Source organism: Uloborus diversus, unplaced genomic scaffold (assembly GCF_026930045.1).
Source record: "Uloborus diversus isolate 005 unplaced genomic scaffold, Udiv.v.3.1 scaffold_266, whole genome shotgun sequence".
Taxonomy (NCBI): domain Eukaryota; kingdom Metazoa; phylum Arthropoda; class Arachnida; order Araneae; family Uloboridae; genus Uloborus; species Uloborus diversus.
In genome coordinates, this window is record NW_026558424.1 from 157,397 (window position 1) to 176,704 (window position 19,308).

General features: G+C 32.3%; 1 protein-coding gene across 1 annotated transcript; it reads right to left on the reverse strand.

Moving 5' to 3' along the window:
- Nucleotides 1-6,155: 6,155 nt before the first annotated feature.
- On the reverse strand, nt 6,156-12,400 carry LOC129233230 (syntaxin-7-like). The gene is made up of 3 exons (XM_054867284.1): nt 12,295-12,400; nt 9,153-9,235; nt 6,156-6,384 (listed from the first exon to the last, which is right to left on the reverse strand). Exons 1-3 carry the CDS (start codon nt 12,359-12,361, stop codon nt 6,292-6,294), a joined length of 243 nt encoding a protein of 80 aa, XP_054723259.1. The 5' UTR covers nt 12,362-12,400; the 3' UTR covers nt 6,156-6,291.
- Between the last annotated feature and the right edge of the window lie 6,908 nt (nt 12,401-19,308).

Sequence of the window (19,308 nt, forward strand, 5' to 3'; positions counted from 1 at the left end):
CTTACCTTATCTAGAACCCCTAATAAGCAACTGTGCAAAAATATCCATAATTAGAAAGTTTACACCTTTTATTCAGCATTCCACGACTTATTTCACGCCAGTTAATTTGAAATTTAAAACTAACGACTGATACATGTTTGGACAATTTCCTTGATACTTGACTCGAAATAGTTCTCTTTAGACTTTATGGAGAGAAAAAAATACTGTGTCTTTTTCAGCGTGTTGTATGAGATATGTTTTAACAGTTTCCAGGCCATGTAAAGCATTTGAAAAAGTAACAGTTTTTGGGAGTTTCACTATCGCTTTCAGAATTAGAATCACTATTCGTTGGTTGCCCCCTCGCCCATCAAAAATTGCTGATTCCAAAAAAAAAAAGTCTTTTCCTGCTTCGGACAATATGGATGTAACATTTAGAAAACTATCCAATATTTCCTTACTCAAATTAAGAAAAAAAAATTTTTTTTTTGGTGGTTGTTAAAATAATTCGTTATTTCGGGGTTTATTTCTCAGTAAATAGGGGTTTTGCCTTCATTTTAATCAGAAAAAAAAGAAAAATTCGCTAAATCGCGAAATTTGTTAAATAGAGATTCGTTAAATCAGGGTTTGTCATATTGATAAAGATAGATATAAATTGATTAATACCGCAGACAACTTTATTTAAACCGCTGCTAAAGGCGGCAATCTTGGCATAAAAAGGTAAATGACAAGTAAGACAACAACCGCAGTAGGCGGCTGCTTGCATAGAAAGTGTAATGGCGTAAAATGGCCAAACAGCAGGTCGCCGCAGGTGGCTAGTCATTCATATTTTTCCAGGCAAATTTAAATTTTCTCAAAGTTTGCTAATTCAAAAAATGTGTCTCACTGTCCCACTTACTTTGGGAACAGTGAGATAAAACTGTATTTTATTTTCTTTATTTATTTTTTTTTTTTGTTGGTGTGAATTTGCAGATTTTATTGGTCCACCTATAAAAGTGACAAACATTGTATGGTATGTGAATGGCTGAGTTAACCAAGACTAGCAGCAAAGGATTAAGACAGGCTCAGTACCTTTGTGGCCAAAAATGACTCATACAGGGATTTAATTCTCAAAATCCATGATTTCAACATATATTGCCAAACTTAATACAGTATTTTATTAACCCTATCCCTTAGAAAATTCTGGCTGCACTAGTACAGTCAACTGTACCAACATGGCCACTGTTTGCTTGTTTTTCCTTAGTTCTTGAAGGTGACAGTAATGAAATGAAAAACAGGTAGTAGAACATCCAAATTTTAAGACCAAAGAATAAATGAATCAACACAAAGAAAAAAGGATAAATTTTACTCCTCTTCTAAAATCATACAATTTTAAAAATCAAATGTTTAACAGACCACACAAAACAATTTGTAAAAATATGCAACTATAAAAATGATTTTAAACATTTTATAACATTTCATGCAACATAAAACTCGTAATAGAATATACACACATTTAGTAAACTATGGGAACTTTGAGACAATTTTAGGCATTCTGAAATCATTTTATACAAGCACTTTCTATACATATTTATGCGAAGGGAGCTGTTTTATACAACACTGATCAATAACTTTTAAACAAGTACCTGGTATTGGAGTGATTTAAGAAGTTCAACAGAATAGAAGTACATAAAACAAAAATGATAAGAAAAAAGGAATATGTAACAAAAGTATGATGACAAACAGATGAAAATCAGATGTTCAAGATAAACTATTTTGTTTGAAGCTTTGAAGTTAATTAGAGTTAGGGTCATAAGTGTTCTAGCTACAATTTGAAAGGGTTTCCTCAAGTAAAATCAACGCCTAGTTCTTTTTCTTATTTTCTTTTCTTCTTTGTGCAACTGATAAATAGTTTGCCATGTTTTGTTTTCGCAAATGTAATTACACTCATTTCCTTTCAAATGTGACATGTTTGCAGATGATCACTACTCATTAAATGATTTTAATTTTTTAAACATAAATAGTGTACTTTTTAATTGTATGTTTTATTTAATATTACAATTGTACACATTTCTTTCTGCATTGATAATTTATTTCTGATGATTATTTTATTTATAATGCAATAACTTTTGAAGTATTTCAATTTATTTGTGTTCTTTTTGTTTAACATTTACTGTGAATATAAAATCTAAAAAGGTAATCTGAAATTAATACAGAACTATAACCTTTAGAAACTGGAGTAAACTACAAAAGAACATAGAAATTCAAAGAGAGAAAAAAGAATGCTTCATAAAACTCATAATAAAAGTTTCAAAACTGCAATCTTTGATTGTAAAATCTTTAATTTGTGAAAAACAAACAATTTTTTCCTACCTTTTTATGGGAGAGGAGAAGGGGAGATGTGTCAAATATTTTTAACAGCAGTTTTTTCTTTTAGCTTGCTTTCAGAAAGATATCAGCAATGAGTCATCTTAATGAAAGCACATTGCATATTTTACAAAGTACAAATTTCTGTATTTATGAAATGGTTTGTAACATTTTATGATGCTTAAAAAAAAAAAAAATCCATTCTTAGCTTCTAATACAAAGTAAATTTTTCAATTGAATATCAACCTGAGATATGTTCCGTAAGCACAAAATAACGTTTTTGAAATTCTGCTATTGACATTTTTATGTTACACTATTTAGATACAACTATAAATAGAAGACAAACATATTTTGTGCGTAACAACACATTTCTTATAAAACTTGTTCAAAAGAAATTCTACCTAGTATAGACCATGCTTTAAAGATTACTGCGTATAAAAAATAACATAAGTGAATTTAGCATGCATTTTAAAATCTCGAAAATAGAAATGATACATTCCCGAATTCAACTCAAAGGTTTAGAGATCAATATGATTAAAGAAATATATCGTCTAATAATTATGAGTTGTATGATCCCCCCCCCCCCCGTTTGAAATACTTTAAGTGCATTATCAAAAGTATTCTAAAATTAGTAATGGTAAGGGATTTATTTTCATGAAAATATGCTGCAAAGATCAGCATAAAATGTTTACAAAATCAAAGCTTTTACTTGTGGTTTTTTTATTATGTTTCATTTTTATTTATAGCAATATATTAATAAGTTATTAAATACATGGAACAAAAAATATTTTTAGGTCAAATAGGAGGTGCAGTGGATCTCTCAAAACAAGTTCAAAATCAAATGGCATTATTATCTTTTTTTTTTTTTTTAAACTGAGGACTGAACAAAATGAAAAAAATCTTTTTTCTACTATACAGCAGCAGCTTTGAAATTTGCTAATATCCTATGAATCTACACAATAAGGGAATCTATACAATGAGGAAATAAAATTGCTAAACGCACAAAAACAGAAAAATGCATGCTAAAAAATTGATATAGTTACTCCTGCATTTAATAAAAACAAACTTTTATTCTGTACTAACTAATTTTGACCAGCAATGGCCAAAAACTTGTCACAACTCAGCATTAATTTCATTGATTGCAATTAGGATTGCTCATTTTAGACTTCTTTCATCTGACAAATGTTTATGGAGAGCAGCTAATTAAATAAGAGCTAGAATCTCAGCTACATGTCACCACACAAAATAAGCACAAACAATTTAAATAAAAAAAAATATGGAAATAATTTGTTGATTACATCTTTTTACAAACCAGCCCATGATGAATTTTTTTCAGTTTCATATTATACTTTCTTTTTATTTAACTACAGTAGGACAGGCCATAAGAGATGTCAATTTTGGAAAAAATGAGTCCATAAAATAAGATACAATAAAACTTCGACAAATCATTCAAAGAACTGATCAAGTTATGATAGCACTAAAAAATGAAAACTTAAATGATATAGCTAAAATTTAAATTTAGTAAGAAACCTTTCCATCATAACACATTACTCAGTCGTGAAATGGACAATGCTACAAAACAGAGAGGAACAAATTGAGGAAGGGAGAGTACACATTCATATTTTACAAATCTGTACCTCACAACTGCTGTGAAAATTAATGGAAAATAAACATGAAATGATAATGGAATTGAACGTTAATGGTTAGAAATGAGAGAAGAAGGAACTTTTGAAATACGATTTTGATTTAATAAAAAAACTACTGCAAAGACTAAACTGACAATGGTAGGCGGTTAGCAAGTTTGATTTAACTCCTTTTTTTATTGCACTCAACTTGTCTCTAGTTAACAAAATGTTAAAAAAGCATAACATCTAAAATTTAATTTTTAGTTGTGCATTATTAAAATAGGTCAGTAGCTTTTGCAATATAATTGGAGCATATCATTCATCAAATAGAGAAACACTGTTCATAAATTTGAAAATTTCAAAAATTAGTTGAGACTAGCTTCTAAAAATGTATTGACATTTTACAATAGTTAGGTTTAAAACGAAATTTTTCTTTTTGCAAAGGAATGTAGACTTGAACATAATGGGCGAAAGGGAGCGGGGGTGCTGTAAATGAAATAAGGGGGGGGGGGAGAACAGCAACATAAGGGCCGTTTCGATGAACCCCGGAAAAAACCTGCTTTTCACCGCATTCGGGTTATTTGCGGGGTATATGTGGAATTTTACTCCTGCTGCTTGCTTCTGGAGTGAAAGCGGAGTTTTTACCCAGAATGCATTACGTGAAACAAGTTCGTCTACTAGCCGCTAAGGATGCTGGGTAAAAGCCGCTTTCTCTGGTCAATGGAAAACCTCTTTTTACACAGAAACGGGGAATTTTTCAATCATGTCTTTTGCGGAGCCCGAGCAGGGATTTACCGGGTCGAAAAGTGTGCTGTGAACGTGGCTATAGCAACACTCCTCCTAATTTTATTACTAATTCTACCAAAGGTATAGAAAACAAATCGATAACAGCTACATGTGCCTTTAAAATTCTATTACATGATTGATGTGCATTTTACTAAAAATGGGCCAAAAAGCCTGCACACCCGATTATAATTTTTATTTTAATTTGATAAATATTCACTTATTTAATGCTTTTTAGAGATAGTTTGTTGGGGTACAGAAAACCTCCCTCTTAACCATTCTAATTAGGAATGATGGTAAATCCGCTAAGGAAAAGTAGTTAATGCAAAGAAGTAGGAGGAAAATGCACAAGCCGACAAATAGAGTTATATAAGAATTAATTTTGATCACATTTAGTGATTTAAAATTAAAATGTATGAAATAAGTCAGTCGAACCAGAAGAAATTTTTGAAGAAAATTTAAGATTTAATGTGCCCCACATAAAAAGTAAGTGGATTTTTTTTTTCTGCAGAAGACTAGGTTTGTAGCAGATAAGATCTTGCACTAAAGCAGAAACTTTCCTTTAGGTCTCAGGATTGAAAAAATATATTGCAATAAGATAAACACACCAGTATCGGCCAGTGCTTAGTAGTGTTTCAGTAGTGGCCACTGCTGGCGTGTTTAACTTTGTGGTTACTTGTTCGCATGTTGAAGATTATGACTGGATTGCCTGTGTAAAGGACAGTGGCCACAATCACTAGATCACACGGGACAGTTTATTAAAGCAGAGATTAATTAGGAAGGAGAGTAATGATTTTTCCAATTTCTGGCACTTTTAAAATTAGATTTAAATAGCTTTCATTAAGTTTACAAAGTTCCACAGCATCAGCATTATGAAGATTTAAGCATATGTAAGCTGTCTTCTAGTTTTTCAAACCAATGATGTGAATGATATTCACTGTCTCTTGCAAAATATGTGCTCAAATTTATTTACAGAGAACAAGATGCTGAGTGCAAATTTATCACAGATGCATGACTATATTTATATTAAAAAATAATATTGGTAAGATTTTATACATTTATCAACATTTACTCAAATAAAAATGAAAAATAAATCCAGGATTTGTACTGAATTGTTGATTTAAATAACTTAAAATCACTTTTAAGAAATTAAATAAACATAAGGACCAATGAAAGTTGTTTTAAAATAGCAAACAAACTAGCAAATGAATGAAAGATAAATTTCAGTCAAAATGTGCTTCTTCAACAATTCAAAAGAACTTAGTAAGCCAAAAAAAAGTACTTAAGGACCAATGAAGGTTGGTTTAAATTAATAAGAAAACTATCAAATGAATGAAAAATAAATTTCAGTCAAAATGTGCTTCTTCAACAATTCAAAAGAACTTAATAAGCAAAAAAGGGGTGATAGAATTTTTTAAAAAAGGGTATAAAAAAGTTTTTAAAAAACAGACATGTAATGAAAAATTTTAGATTTCGGGAGGATTCAAATAAAAATAAGAACGGTCCAAAATTAATATGGAATCAGTATGAATCCTGGTAATTTTTAAAAAAAGTCTAGACATCAATTAACAGAAAGATAAATCACTAATGCAATGACAGCTGCTACAACAACTAATATGACAACCAAACAACACAGCTTTGTTCGATACGCTCTCTGAAATAAAAAATATATATATAATATATTGCACATTTAAAACCTAACAAAAACAAAGTATTCTTATCATTTATTTGGCAGAAAAGAAGTTTTCTGATTAAAAAGACTCAAAATTACTTCAAAGAGTAAATAATTAGTTCTGGGACCAGGCCCGGATCTGTATACTCGCAGACCATGCAGTGCAGGGGGGGGGCACGTCCTTCAGGGGGCCAAACAGACAAAAAAATGTTTTAAAAAATTATAAAAACTAGCAATAAGAATTTTAACGTTGCAAATATACATTGTTGGCCTCTGGGGAGGAGCCATATAGATTGTGTTGTGGGGGGAAGGGGGGGGGGGCAAAATTTATAATTGGGCCGGTTTGTTACTCATTTTAATGAGTGAACACAAGACACTAAAAGCACAATATAAAATGTTTGGAAAAAAGATCTTAACTTGATAAAATTGTTTACACAATTACATAAATCTATAAATCCTAATAATTAAGAGGAAAATTGTAATGCATAGGTAGCTGGCTCGTGTACCAAAAAAGTAGGGGTTCAGGGAAAATGGGGTGGGAGGAAAGGGCATATTTGGGCAGGACCCTGCAGCTTGATTTTTTTTCTTTTTTTGGAAAATGCCGATTTTAACTGCAACATTGATTAAATGACCATCTCTAAAATATGTACGATATAGGCTCAAAAATTAAGACTGGTTGCCACAGTAGACAATCTTCTTTCAATTCCACGAAATAATAAAATCAAGAAAGTAAAAACACTCAATAAGAATTCTTCTTTCTTCAAACACGTGAATTAATCAACATTTTTTTTTTTTATTGATCCTTAATTTTAAACTTCAAAAAGTTGAGGGGCAAGTCTCCTTTACATTTGGAAGTAAGGAGGCAGTTGCTTCCATTGCCTCCCTATGTGAGCCTCCTACGTCGTATGACTAAAAAAATTTAACATGTTGACTACAGGATAATTCATACTAGTTGAACTTGACCAAGAAAGGCAGCTACAAAGGGGAATTGCTAGACTCGCCATTTTCATACAAATTCTCTATATAATTATACAGCCTTAAATGAGAATATTTGGCTTCTAGAAAGGCACTAGGAATAAAATCAAGGCTGGCTGAGAGAGAAATCTATTTCTTTATTCATTTCATATTACTTTGTTATACTTCATTATAAATGCTAAATATTTAGCTATATAATTGGAATTTTTTCACTTTTATTTTTTTTAGTCATAAGGTTTTTGTATCACCTGTGACTAAACTATACTAGCACTTAGAAGTTAAAATCTGGAAATTACTACATTGGCAGTTAATGTGTTAAAGAATAAATATAACAAATAAGAGTCAGTTGAACCTTGCTGATTCAACTGATTAAGGATGACTAGGAGGGGGTATAAAGACATGAAGCGAAATAGCATTGATTAGAGCAGAATGATAAATGAAAAAAAAAAATCCAAATTACTGAAAACAAAGAAATAAAACATTGAGTGAAACATCTTAATTATTAAGGAATTATTATAATGAACACAAGAGAAATCATAATGGCTATGGAAGGAAGACTATAGATCAAGAAAGCAATCCAAATGACTATGAAAAGTGCAGAGGCAAAAATTTTAATAGGAAAATAATCATAGGAGAAAATTCTAATGAAAGAGGGCAAAATACAAAAGAGGGCACACATTTAAAGTATTTTTGCCTGTTGTTCTTGTTAACTGTAAAAGCATGTAAACAATGGCCTTGTGGGAAAATTGAGATAAATATTATATAACTTTGATATTGATATTTTGCTTTAATGGATTTTTTTTTTTTTTTTTTTGCTGTGTTGTTTTATTTTTCCCCCCTCACCAATTGATTAACACAGTTCAAAATGTTGTCATACAAGTAGAGCCAGCCTAAGACATACTGTGGCCAGCAGCAAAAATTATCTGCCCCCCCCCCCTCCCCTCGTTCCAAAAAAAAAAGTTCTTTATAGTTTCAATGTGCAGCAAGGGAACATTTTTTATTTCAATTATTACATTATTTTAAATGCTTCAACAAAGAGTAGGCAACTGACAAAGGGTGGCAATTTTACATCTTATACATGTTTCATGCTTTTATTCTTGCAAACAAAATCAACACTTATTTTCTACGGCAGCATACAATATTTATTTCTGTCAATCTCATCAAATTCAAATTATTTCCAAGTTCAGGAATAAACTAATTTACCATAAACCAGTATTTGTCCCTGTGATCAAAATGAATTGCTGAAATAATTTTTAAAAATCAGCTTTTTTGCAAAAAGTCCTGATTTTTTTTCTTCTGAATCATAACCTTTATAGACATTAATTGTTTTTTTTAATGAAATTTGCTTACTTTTTTTTAAAGGAAAAAGGGGCAGGGGGCTTGTAGGCAGTGTTGAGCTAAATTTGGCTCTGATGACATGAAAGACAAGAGAAGACTGAATTATTGTCATTCATTATGATTTAAAATTTAGAAAACTGCTTAAAAAAAGGAATGTTTAAAGAAAGACAAAAGAGTTATGCAGTTAATGTTCAGTATGAAGTGCCCTTTTATGTCTTGGCGGTCGCCCTTCTCTCGCTGATGGCTCTGCATACAAGACAGGCATACTTAACATATAAATTGATAAGGTCTAAAGCATGAACAAGTGGCTACACAAATTAATATAAAGCTCAATAATAGAAGATAGCAAACAAAAAAGTATGTTTTCAGCTTATACAACTTTAAATGAAGTTTTTTAACAAGTTTTTAAACAACATTAAAAAGTAGTAAAACCTTACCTGATAACTACTGGCTTTTGAGAGCTGTTGTGCTCCTTCTTCGACATTATATGCAGCAGAAGTTATGTTCTGCTCTATGCTACCTAAAAAAAGGAAAAAAAAAAGTCTTCCATAAACACACTAAGAACTTCACTGAGAAATCAAAACCACTTAATGAAATGCATAGTTTACTATGCACAAATGATTTTTATGGTTTACAGTAAAAGTTATGAAATTCCACATAAGAAACCAACTTATCACTCTTTATGTACATTTCTATGCCCAGTTATGAGCTGCCATTCAATAACTTTCATTATTTTAGCCAAAATTTAAGAAATACAATAAATAAAGGCGTAAATAGATAAAATTACTATTTTTAAAACTAGAAAGTTACAAAACTTGAAATGTACTACAAAAGTCTTTTTTTTTTAATCAAAAAGCTTTATTTATTCATTTAACGTGCTAAACGTTGTACCAGTCCATTGGGAAAAGACTAGCATTAAAATTTTTCTGCTCAGACTTAGCTGATTTGAAAGCACCATAGGGAGACTTTTCATTCTTGTCATTGTTGCCAACATGTTGGTCTTATTCCCAAGTTGACAAAAAGGGAACGCTTTGCCTATAACTGTTGCATAAACAGAATAGTGCAAAAAACTGCCATTGCATTTGGTGTTTTAATTATTATTCACAAACATATGCACAGTGCTCCAGAAAAGTGTTATTTTGCACATCAAACTTTTCAACTTTTCACAAGTGTTGAACTTTGGCCTTTTTAAGAAGACAAGATCTTTGTGAAACTGAGAAAGTTCATAAAACATCTTTATTTGTTTTAGAGATATTGAGTGATAAATTTGTAAATTTTACCATTTTTTTTTAAATCTTAGTTATCCTTAATTTCAATTCATGAATCAATTATTTAATATTTCATTAAATGTACCATCAAAAAGCAAAATAAATATCTTTAAAATGCTAAAGTATTAAAAAACTTCAAAAATACTCAACAACTAATTTCCTAATGAGTTTTGATTAAAATTGTGCAATAAAACATCCTAAGTTTAAAGAATTAACTTTCCAAAAATCAAGCGTACAAAATATTAGAAATAATGCACTTAGTACTATTTTATCCTTTGTCATCATTACAAATTACATGTTAATAACTTTCATTACTGGATGGTAATGACATTTTAACATATTTCACCTGTCAAGGCATAAAATATAGCTACCCTTGAAATTAAGACATTTTGAACAAAGGCTCACTCATAAAAGCATAAAAAGAACAAAATTGTACAATAATGTTAAAAGTAACTCATTATGAGTAAAGATGGTAAAGACAGCAATATTTTTTTTCTATTTACTTTGATATTAAATACACATGATCAGGAAGCTTAGAAATTTCTATACATTAAGTTCTTATTTTATTGACTATGTTATGATAGCTGCTGCAAAAACTGAAAGTTATCTGAGTTGCAAATTTCACTTAGTGGTCATGAAGGCATGTATACAGTGCAAAAAACCTAGTAATGTATGCAATGAAGCAAAAGATAAACTTGATTTCAAAATAGGACACATGAAGCAATATAACATCTATTTTAAAGATTACATTATTATTATTATTATTATTATTTGCTGTCTTGGCAGACCCTTGAAGACATGGAATGGTGAAGGCATTTTAGTACTAATATAAAAGTTCCACATAAAGAAGTATTATTTAGTACTGTTAAATGCCTGCTACTTTGTTCTTTAGAAGGTGACAAATAAATACGGATTTAAAAAAAAAAGAAATGGAAAACATTTTTCTAAGGTTGCTAATAGCCTGGGAGGAAGAAATTGCATCTTTCTAAAGAATTGTCCATACATACAGGGTGCTTCAAACTCTTGCTAAATAACTTTTAATAGTGATATACAAGCTTATTGAGGAGTACAAATCAACAGATATCCAAGTCTATCTCCAATTGTTCTCAACCTATTGGTGTAAGACCTAAAAGTGTCTAAATCTTTAAGAAGTCTATAATTAAACTAGAATTCTCAATGATCCCGTGACTGGCCGATAACTTTCTCCAGTCATTCCTTTCAACAGTTTCTGCAACTTACAGTTGGAGCAAACCTAACTTGGTTGTAATGTGAAGACTACGCATATTCTAATCATTATGACGCTGTTAGGTTAGGTTTGGTTCCAACTACAGTCAGGCCCAGATCTATACATTTTGCCCCCCCCCTCTCCCACACAGTAAAATCTCTGCAGGGCCCCTCCCCAGAGGTCAGCAGTGTATACTTGTAACATTAAAAGTTTTAAGGGTAGTTTTTTCCAATTTTCCCCCTAATTTTTTGGGTCGTTGGGCCCTTTGAGGAAGTGGGCCCCTCTGCACTGCTGGGTTTGCGGGCACGCAGATCCGTGCCTGACTAGAGTATTCTTCAATTTTTGTAAATACATTGCAGCATCCAGAGACTTTCTTTTTCTTGGACTCAGAAAAAACAAGGAAATATTTTTTTCTCTTTCAGCTCATTTGAAAGCCAAACATCTGAATTGTCATTCTTTTGCATTCAAACTGTAAAGAACGATTACAAATCCCCCATAGAAATTTCACTGAACAAACATAAAGTGAAAAGGCTGCTGCTTTTACAATACAAGAACATTATATAAGAAATGGCCCCATGTGATGGAAAAGCGACCTTTCCTGGTCCACTAAATGACTATACCTAGAGTTGCTAGCAGCATCAAATGTGAATTACATTTATCATTCAGGTGGCCACTTAAATGAGATCATAATGAAGTACTATTTACAATGTGACATTTACTGTATATTCTCGAAATTCAAAACTAGCACTCAAGATTAATTCCATTTTAAGAAGGGGCGATCCTTTTCCATGCTGCTTTAGAGGGAACTGCTGAACAGGTTACTTTGTATTCTTTTTCTTCCGGGTTTCCACCCCTATTTTGATAACATCAGAGCAGACCTGACGCACGCACAAATTCGCCCGAGGTTTTAGCTGAAGAAAACAGACAGTATGTGAGTCAGTTCACAGAGTGATTGTGCTCATTTGTTCAGCAATGACTTATTTTTATTTCATGGCTCCTAACTCAACCAGGCCTGCTATCAGTTTTGATCATCATTTGAGCATTGAAAAGCACAGTTTGACAGCTTGTGTAAACATTTTAACTCACCAATGGTATCTCCTTGTTCATGAACCATAGCAGCGAGATCTTTGAATACTTGATTAACATCAAGCATGTCAGATTCAATCTGTCGAATCCTTTGTTCTCTTTCTAAAAGTAAGTCCTGGAATTTTTTAAAATGATGTAAAATAGCTGTGATAAATTTAAATTTTCACTTATGAGCAAAAAATTAAAATATTATTAATTAGCTTAAGCTTTAAAATTATATTTGAATTAACAAAGACAAATCAGTTCAATACAAAAAAAAAAGAAAGATTTAATCTCATCATCAAAGATTACGATTACCGTCCTAAAATGTTTAACATAGTTATCAAAACATTTAAATCAGGGAAAATATTTTTTATATCCTTTTAAATAATTTTTAAACCTAAAAGTATTTAATAAACAAGAAGCCAGGATGAAAAAATTTAATAACAATAAATGAATTCATTTTCAGCAGTATAAGTACAACATGTAGCATAAAGGTCTAAAAAAAAAAAGACAAATGATACAAACTTCGTGCAAAACTGAATAGAATATTGAAACTAATTATCATAGCTAGCTGATGTTCACACAACACTATTATGAAGAATTCAATCTGGGTACTTTTAAATTGTAATGTAAAATCATGAGTGTTTTAGGATTGTCAGGACACAAACTATTTCTTGCAGGCTCATATATGTTTTTTCCTACACTAAATAATCCTACACACTATTTCATTATTTCACTTATTATTGATTTTTAAAATGTTCTTGTACACACTTTAAGTTTTTTCTTTTTTTTTCTTTCACAAAAATTGATGGTTGAAGTAATAATAACTTTGATTATTCATTTTTTCTGTTTTGAATAATCGTGCAGATTTTCAATATTGCATCATGCTTCATGCATCAATACTTTTCTCTATGCCTTACCTTTAGCTTTGTGCTTTAAGATTATCTCATAATTTTCATGGAGAACAAATGTTTTGAATTAAGAGTTTACTCATAACAAAAAAAGTAGATATTAAGTTGAAAGTGCAGTGGCGTAACTACATACCGCAAGACCCCGCAACGCTGTGGGGACCGGAGTCGGAAGGGGCGTGAAAATTTTTGAGTTTTGTTTTCTTTCAATTTCATTAAGTTGTTCGGAAAATCAAACTTAGTTTAAAAGGTTTTTGGTTCTAGGGCCCTCTAGAACCCCAGAACCTATTGACCAAGGGCCCCCAATTAAAATACTGGGGCCCTAGGTCAAACATTTTCAGGGCCCTCATGTTACCAAGCATTACAATTTTTGCTATTTGTTAAAAGTTATAGCCGTTTGGAGCCTCCAAATAGCAGAGGCTCAATGTCACGGCCTAGTTGGCCTATTCAGTAAACAGACTCTGAGTAGGGAGAAGGTGGCCCATGGCTCAACTTCCCTGAGCGAAAACCAAACCTTGGCTCGGTATCATAGGCCTCTATTCCATCTGCCACAAAAAGAAGGGAAAATTCCTGAAAGGAAAAGAAGTCCTGACCGTACCGGATCACCGAAAAAGACGGTCCAGAGAAGTTTTTGAGATCTGGATTGGGGAGGGAGGAGGCGGGGGACAGAATTGGAAGGGGCGGGAAAATTTTTGAACTTTGTTTCAATTCAATCTTATCAAACTTAGTTTTCAATGCTTATATTGGTTCTGAGCTCCTCTGGGGCCCCAGAACCTATTGACCCAGGGTCCCGATTAAGATATCAGAGGTAGTAGGCCAAACTTTTTTACGGCCCTCGTGTACCAAACATTGAAATTTTTGAAATTTGCTAAAACAGTTTTTGCCACTTAGAGGCCCCAAATTGCAGGGGCTCTAGGCCATGACCTATTCAGTAAACAGGCCCTGACATTAGGTGGGGGAATAGCTCCCAACTCCTGACTTCCCAGTTTAAAGAAAAGAAATGTAATAGCTACTTGTTTTAAGATTAAAATTTTTTTGAGGACAATAGCTAACATATTACCAACTAAGTTTTCTTAATTTTTTTTTCAAAATAAATAAAAGATAACGCCTTAGCCAAGAGGGTGGGAAAGAAGGGATCCTAAAACTAAATATTTTTTTTTACTGCACCAAAAACAACCTATTGTTTCTTTAAACTTCAATTTCGGAAACATTCTAAGAGAGAAAGTAAGGTAAGAAAAACAACGTTAAAAAAAGCACAAATTTGCCAATTACAGCAGACACGTGTTTCGGCGTTACTTGGAGCGCTTTTTTCAATGCAAAAAGTAATGAGCTTATGGATGAAAAGACATCCGACAAAAGCCAAGAGCAGATAAGCATGCAGCTTAAAAGATAAAAATAGCGGATTAGCCAAACACCAATGAGAAAATTATAAACCGATTAGGAACCAATCCGCTATTTTTATCTTTTAAGCTGCATACTTATCTGCTCTTGGCTTTTGTCGGATGTCTTTTGATCCATAAGCTCATTACTTTTTGCATTGAAAAAAGTGCTCCAAGTAACGCCGAAACACGTGTCTGCTGTATTTGGCAAATTTGTGCTTTTTTTAACGTTGTTTTTCTTACTTTACTGTTCAGCACAAAGGTATTTATTTATCTTATCTTATTTTAAGAGAGAGTCTGAAAAACCTCCTTCTCCCTATAATGTCCAAAAATTGCTTCAAATTGCTTTTTTGAACTTTGATTTGCAAAAATTCTGGAGCAAAGTTATGAACCTCATCCTTTCCCAAATTTGGGATTTTAAAATTTTAATTTTCAAAAAATGCCGGAAGAGCCCAGCCCCTTTCTTGTCAGGCCATTAAAGGTGGCCTACAATTGCGTTTCAGAAGTTCAATTTTGAAAAATGTCCGGGGAAGCCTCCGAACCCTCGTTCCTTTTTAAATTACCGAAGATCATCTAATATTGCGTTTTGAAAACTTAAATATCAAAATAATTTTCCCGAAGTCTCATCTTTGAACAGCTTTCCCTTACAAAACATCCTTAAAACGATTTGTGGACCACTTTCGATGAAGTTAGGGGAAGGGTGAGGGGATTTGAGATTTTGTCTCTTAATTTATCAATGTCGAAGTTCCAAAAAGGCAATTTAAAGATGGATTGCAATCGCATTTTTAAAACTCCAATTTCGAAAAACTTACGAAGAAGGTCCCCATAACTTGCCTTTTAAATGTCACCTAAATTCGCTTAAAATTGCGGTTTTGGAACTTCAATTTCGAAAATTCTGGGCAGAGTCCCCAATTTAATCCTTTGTTGTAAAATCATCAAAGGTGGCCTGCAATTGCGTTTTACGAAGTTTCATTTCAAAAAAATTCCGGGGGAGAGCCCCCGAACATCCCTTCCTGCTTTTCATTAACATTAACGAAGATTGTCTTAAATTACGTCTTTAGAACTTTAATATCGAGATATTTTCGGAGAGTCCCCTGACTCCTTCCCCCAAACGTGATTCCCAATCGCATGTGTAAAAACTTTCGAAAAATAAGGCCTCCGAACCTTCCATCCTCCTAACATAGCTGACGAACATTTAAAATCACTATTTTGGAAGTTCGAAAAACTTTGAGGGAGAGTTTTGAACTTCATCCTTTCACCAAACGTCATCAAAGATAGCCTGTTGCATTTTTAGAAGTACAATTTCGAAAAATTTCCTGGGATAGCCCCCGAACTCTGTTGTTTTAACATTAAAGAAGGTCTTTTAAAATTGCGTTTTCCGAACTTCCCCTATCAAAATATTAATGGAAGAGAGTCACTGACCCCTTTCCATTACATTACAAAAAATGGATTGAAATTGCTTTTTAAAACTTCAATTTCAAAAAGTTTACGATGAAGGGCCCCAAACTTTCTTTCTTCCACATATAGTCTGAAATTCCGTTTTTTTTAAACTAGAATTTCAGAAGAACTTTATAAACTCCCCCCAAACTCCTATTCCTGTACAAATATATATTTACAATTAAATTCATACTGGTAATTCTTTTTCTCCTCATTGTGACAAACTCTCCGGATTTCTGTAGCTAATGATCCCTTTCTATACTAAAATCTCAATCCCCCCCCCCTCTATATATATCGTCGCCTCAGAGTAACAGTAGGATATCTTAGTGTTATTCCTAGGATTAGATGTCTGAGTGTTGCTTTGAGGCGACGATATATGTGTGTGCGTGTTTGTGTGTTTTTTTTAAAAAGTTGGGCCGACAAAATCAAAAAATTGTACTACAAATCCCAAAAATACGATTTTTTAGTAGGGGGCCCAAAATCAGATTTTGCGGGGCGGCCGAAAATTTGAAGTTACGCTACTGTTGAAAGTGTCTCCTGAATAAAGGCAACTAACAAAATATTTGAATTTTCATGTCTGTTTAACATAATGTAACTTGATCAACAATAATATGAAAGTTTGCTCACAGAAATGGAATGAAACTTTGAAAAAGTATTATTTTGAAAAAATAAAAGGTAATATGGATAAATTGTAATAATAAAAATCATCATGAAATAGATAAAAGAAATACTTAATATCTTAGTGACTGATAAGTGATACTTTTACAAAAATCCGTAAAATAATTGCACATAGTAAGTAATCTAACTTTGGAAATTTATGGCTTATTCCTGGCTTGAAGGACAAACTTTTTTTGTTTCATCAAGAAATGCCTGGATCTATACTGTTTGGGCCCCCTGCAAAAAACCAGCAGGGTTCCTAATAGGACTCGACCGATGCATCGGCGCCGATGGTTGAACAATTTAGCCATCGGCATCGGCGGCCGATGCTAACTTGCAAGAAACATCGGCCCATCGGCCTTAAAAAACATCGAAAAGTCGATGGAATTGGCCGATGTTTTTGAAAAAAAAAGGACCTTTGCTGTTTTATTTTTTAACACAAAGTAAAGAGAGTTATTGTTTTCACATAAAATTGTTTAATTAAATTTCAGTATGAATTTCCATTTTAGTGACCCCTGAAAGAGTTTTTAATACTACATTCAGGTACCAAACAAGTTAATTATTGCGTTGTTTCTTGCAGCAGGATGTACGTATGTATCTCTCATAAGTCATAACTCAAAAATGGTAAGTTGTAGAAGGATAAATTTTCACATGTGAGGTGTGCGTACGTTCTAGTTGTGCACTTTCCTTTTTGTTTTCTATCGGGTGTTCTGAAAAGCCTGTTTACTCATTTTTTGTAGCTATTAATTATTTCAATGCAAAACTAATATAGCGTCTCAGACTGACGATCATTTGGTGATATATTGCCGAATTGGAGACCATGGAAACAAATATGAGATGGCGAAACCGGTTTTTGTGTAATTTTATTAGATTTCTGTTGAATCGACGGTAATTTTTAATTTTTCGATATTTGTAATATAAATCACAGTAATGCAGTCTTTTCTGTATTGCTTCGGCGGAGTTACAAGTTTAAGGCTCGTCGAAATACATTTTGGGGCCCTATTTCTCTATCACAGAAGTTGTAAAACATTTATCAGAAGCATTTTTGTAACTCCTACGGTGCCCCTATGGTTATGGAGCCTCTCGCGCAATTGCAACATTTGCTATATTTTAAACCCGCCACTGTACGTCAAAACAAACTCGGGTGCAAGTTTTGAAAGGGTTTTTCTGCTGAATGTTTATGATTATTTTGAACTCTATTTTTTACGACAATTTTTTGAATTTCCGAGAACACTTGCGAGGCCTCTCCTCCCACTCCCTCAATTTCTGAAATTAAACTCTAGTTGTACTTCTGAGTTGTTTAAAACTAACACCATTCATAAAATTAGAGATTTTTTTTTCAAACTTTATCTGTTGTTTAGAAAGAATTTAGAGCATTAATGTGAGAAATTGATTAAAGACATTTTGAATGGTGACATAATTCGGAAATCAAAGGGACTTTTGAATTTTTTCTTCGGAAGTGCTGAAGTAGATTCAGAAACTCTTCCGAGGCGTTGGTGGTAGCGGTTCTGTACTACAAAAATGAGGCCGAGGTTGGGGCCGAAGTGCGAGTTACTCCAAAATCAGAGGGTGAACCCCCTAAACCCTCCCTTGTCGTTTCAAACATTTCTTAAATATTTAGCGATTATTTATTTTGGTCAAGAAATGTCATTTTGCGTATTTCTCATACTTGTTTCACCTATATTTCGTAATGCGCCATCTTTTTTGCATCATTAATAGCGATCGATTTTTTTTTCTGTTGTAAGTAAGTACTTTTATGTATTTATATAAAATTAATGAATAAGTTATTTTCCTTTTTTATACAAAAGATTCAAGGCTTTTCTATAATGCAATTTTTTTAATTTCAAAAGATTGTTAAATTGAAAATTTAATTTGAACTTGTTTGTAAAGCTTCATAAAAGATTAAACAATCAAATTGTTCAATATTATGCGTACAAACAGTAGATCAAGTAGTATATGTATTCAGTTATTAACTTGGTGTAAATATTGAGTTTGTTTATTGTAGCTGCGTTTTAAGAACTTTGCTCTTTTCATGGCTATTTCTTTTTTCAGCAAAATCTATGTCACTGTTATAGCTTTTATGAAAAATGCAAACTTTTCTATTCATAAATTTTAAATAAATATAAAAATATTCCTATTTTGATTTATATTGTAATTTATCTGTTACCGTTTTTGTTTAATTTGATGACTAAAAAATGTCTACGTGCTATCTTTCTACTTTAATTGCGTAATTTGTTGACGGTTTCATAGTTTTCTTTTTTTTTTTTTTTGAATGATTAAACAACATAATTTAATGTTTTTTAACTATGTTTAGTGCACCTAAATACATACATTATTACAATATTACTGAAATCTTAGTTATATGTTCAATTTAAAAAAAAATTAATTGGTTATTAAACAGTCTCTTTGTTTTTCTTCCTTTTTTTTGGCTGTTGTTCTTTCTATTTCATCATGCAGCAGTCAAAAAAGGAGAAGCATAATTACACCCTATACAGATTGTACGTAGTATGATCCAAAAGTTCGCCGGCTGTATAAAACCTTACCCAGAATAGTTTACGTTACCGAAGCACATCCACCTTCAAAAGGTCACCTTGAGGGGCTATGTACTTCTGCCAGTGTTCATATAACTTTTGGAAACACTCCTGGAAGCC

What these genes read in the sequence shown, in the direction of transcription:
- LOC129233230 (XM_054867284.1), bottom strand. Translation starts at nt 12,361, where the DNA reads ATGCTTGATGTTAATCAAGTATTCAAAGATCTCGCTGCTATGGTTCAT. An exon ending in TGAACAAGGAGATACCATTG is followed by an intron (nt 9,236 to 12,294) that starts GTGAGTTAAAAT and finishes TCCTTTTTTTAG; the next exon opens with GTAGCATAGAGCAGAACATA. An exon ending in CAAAAGCCAGTAGTTATCAG is followed by an intron (nt 6,385 to 9,152) that starts GTAAGGTTTTAC and finishes TTTTTATTTCAG; the next exon opens with AGAGCGTATCGAACAAAGCT.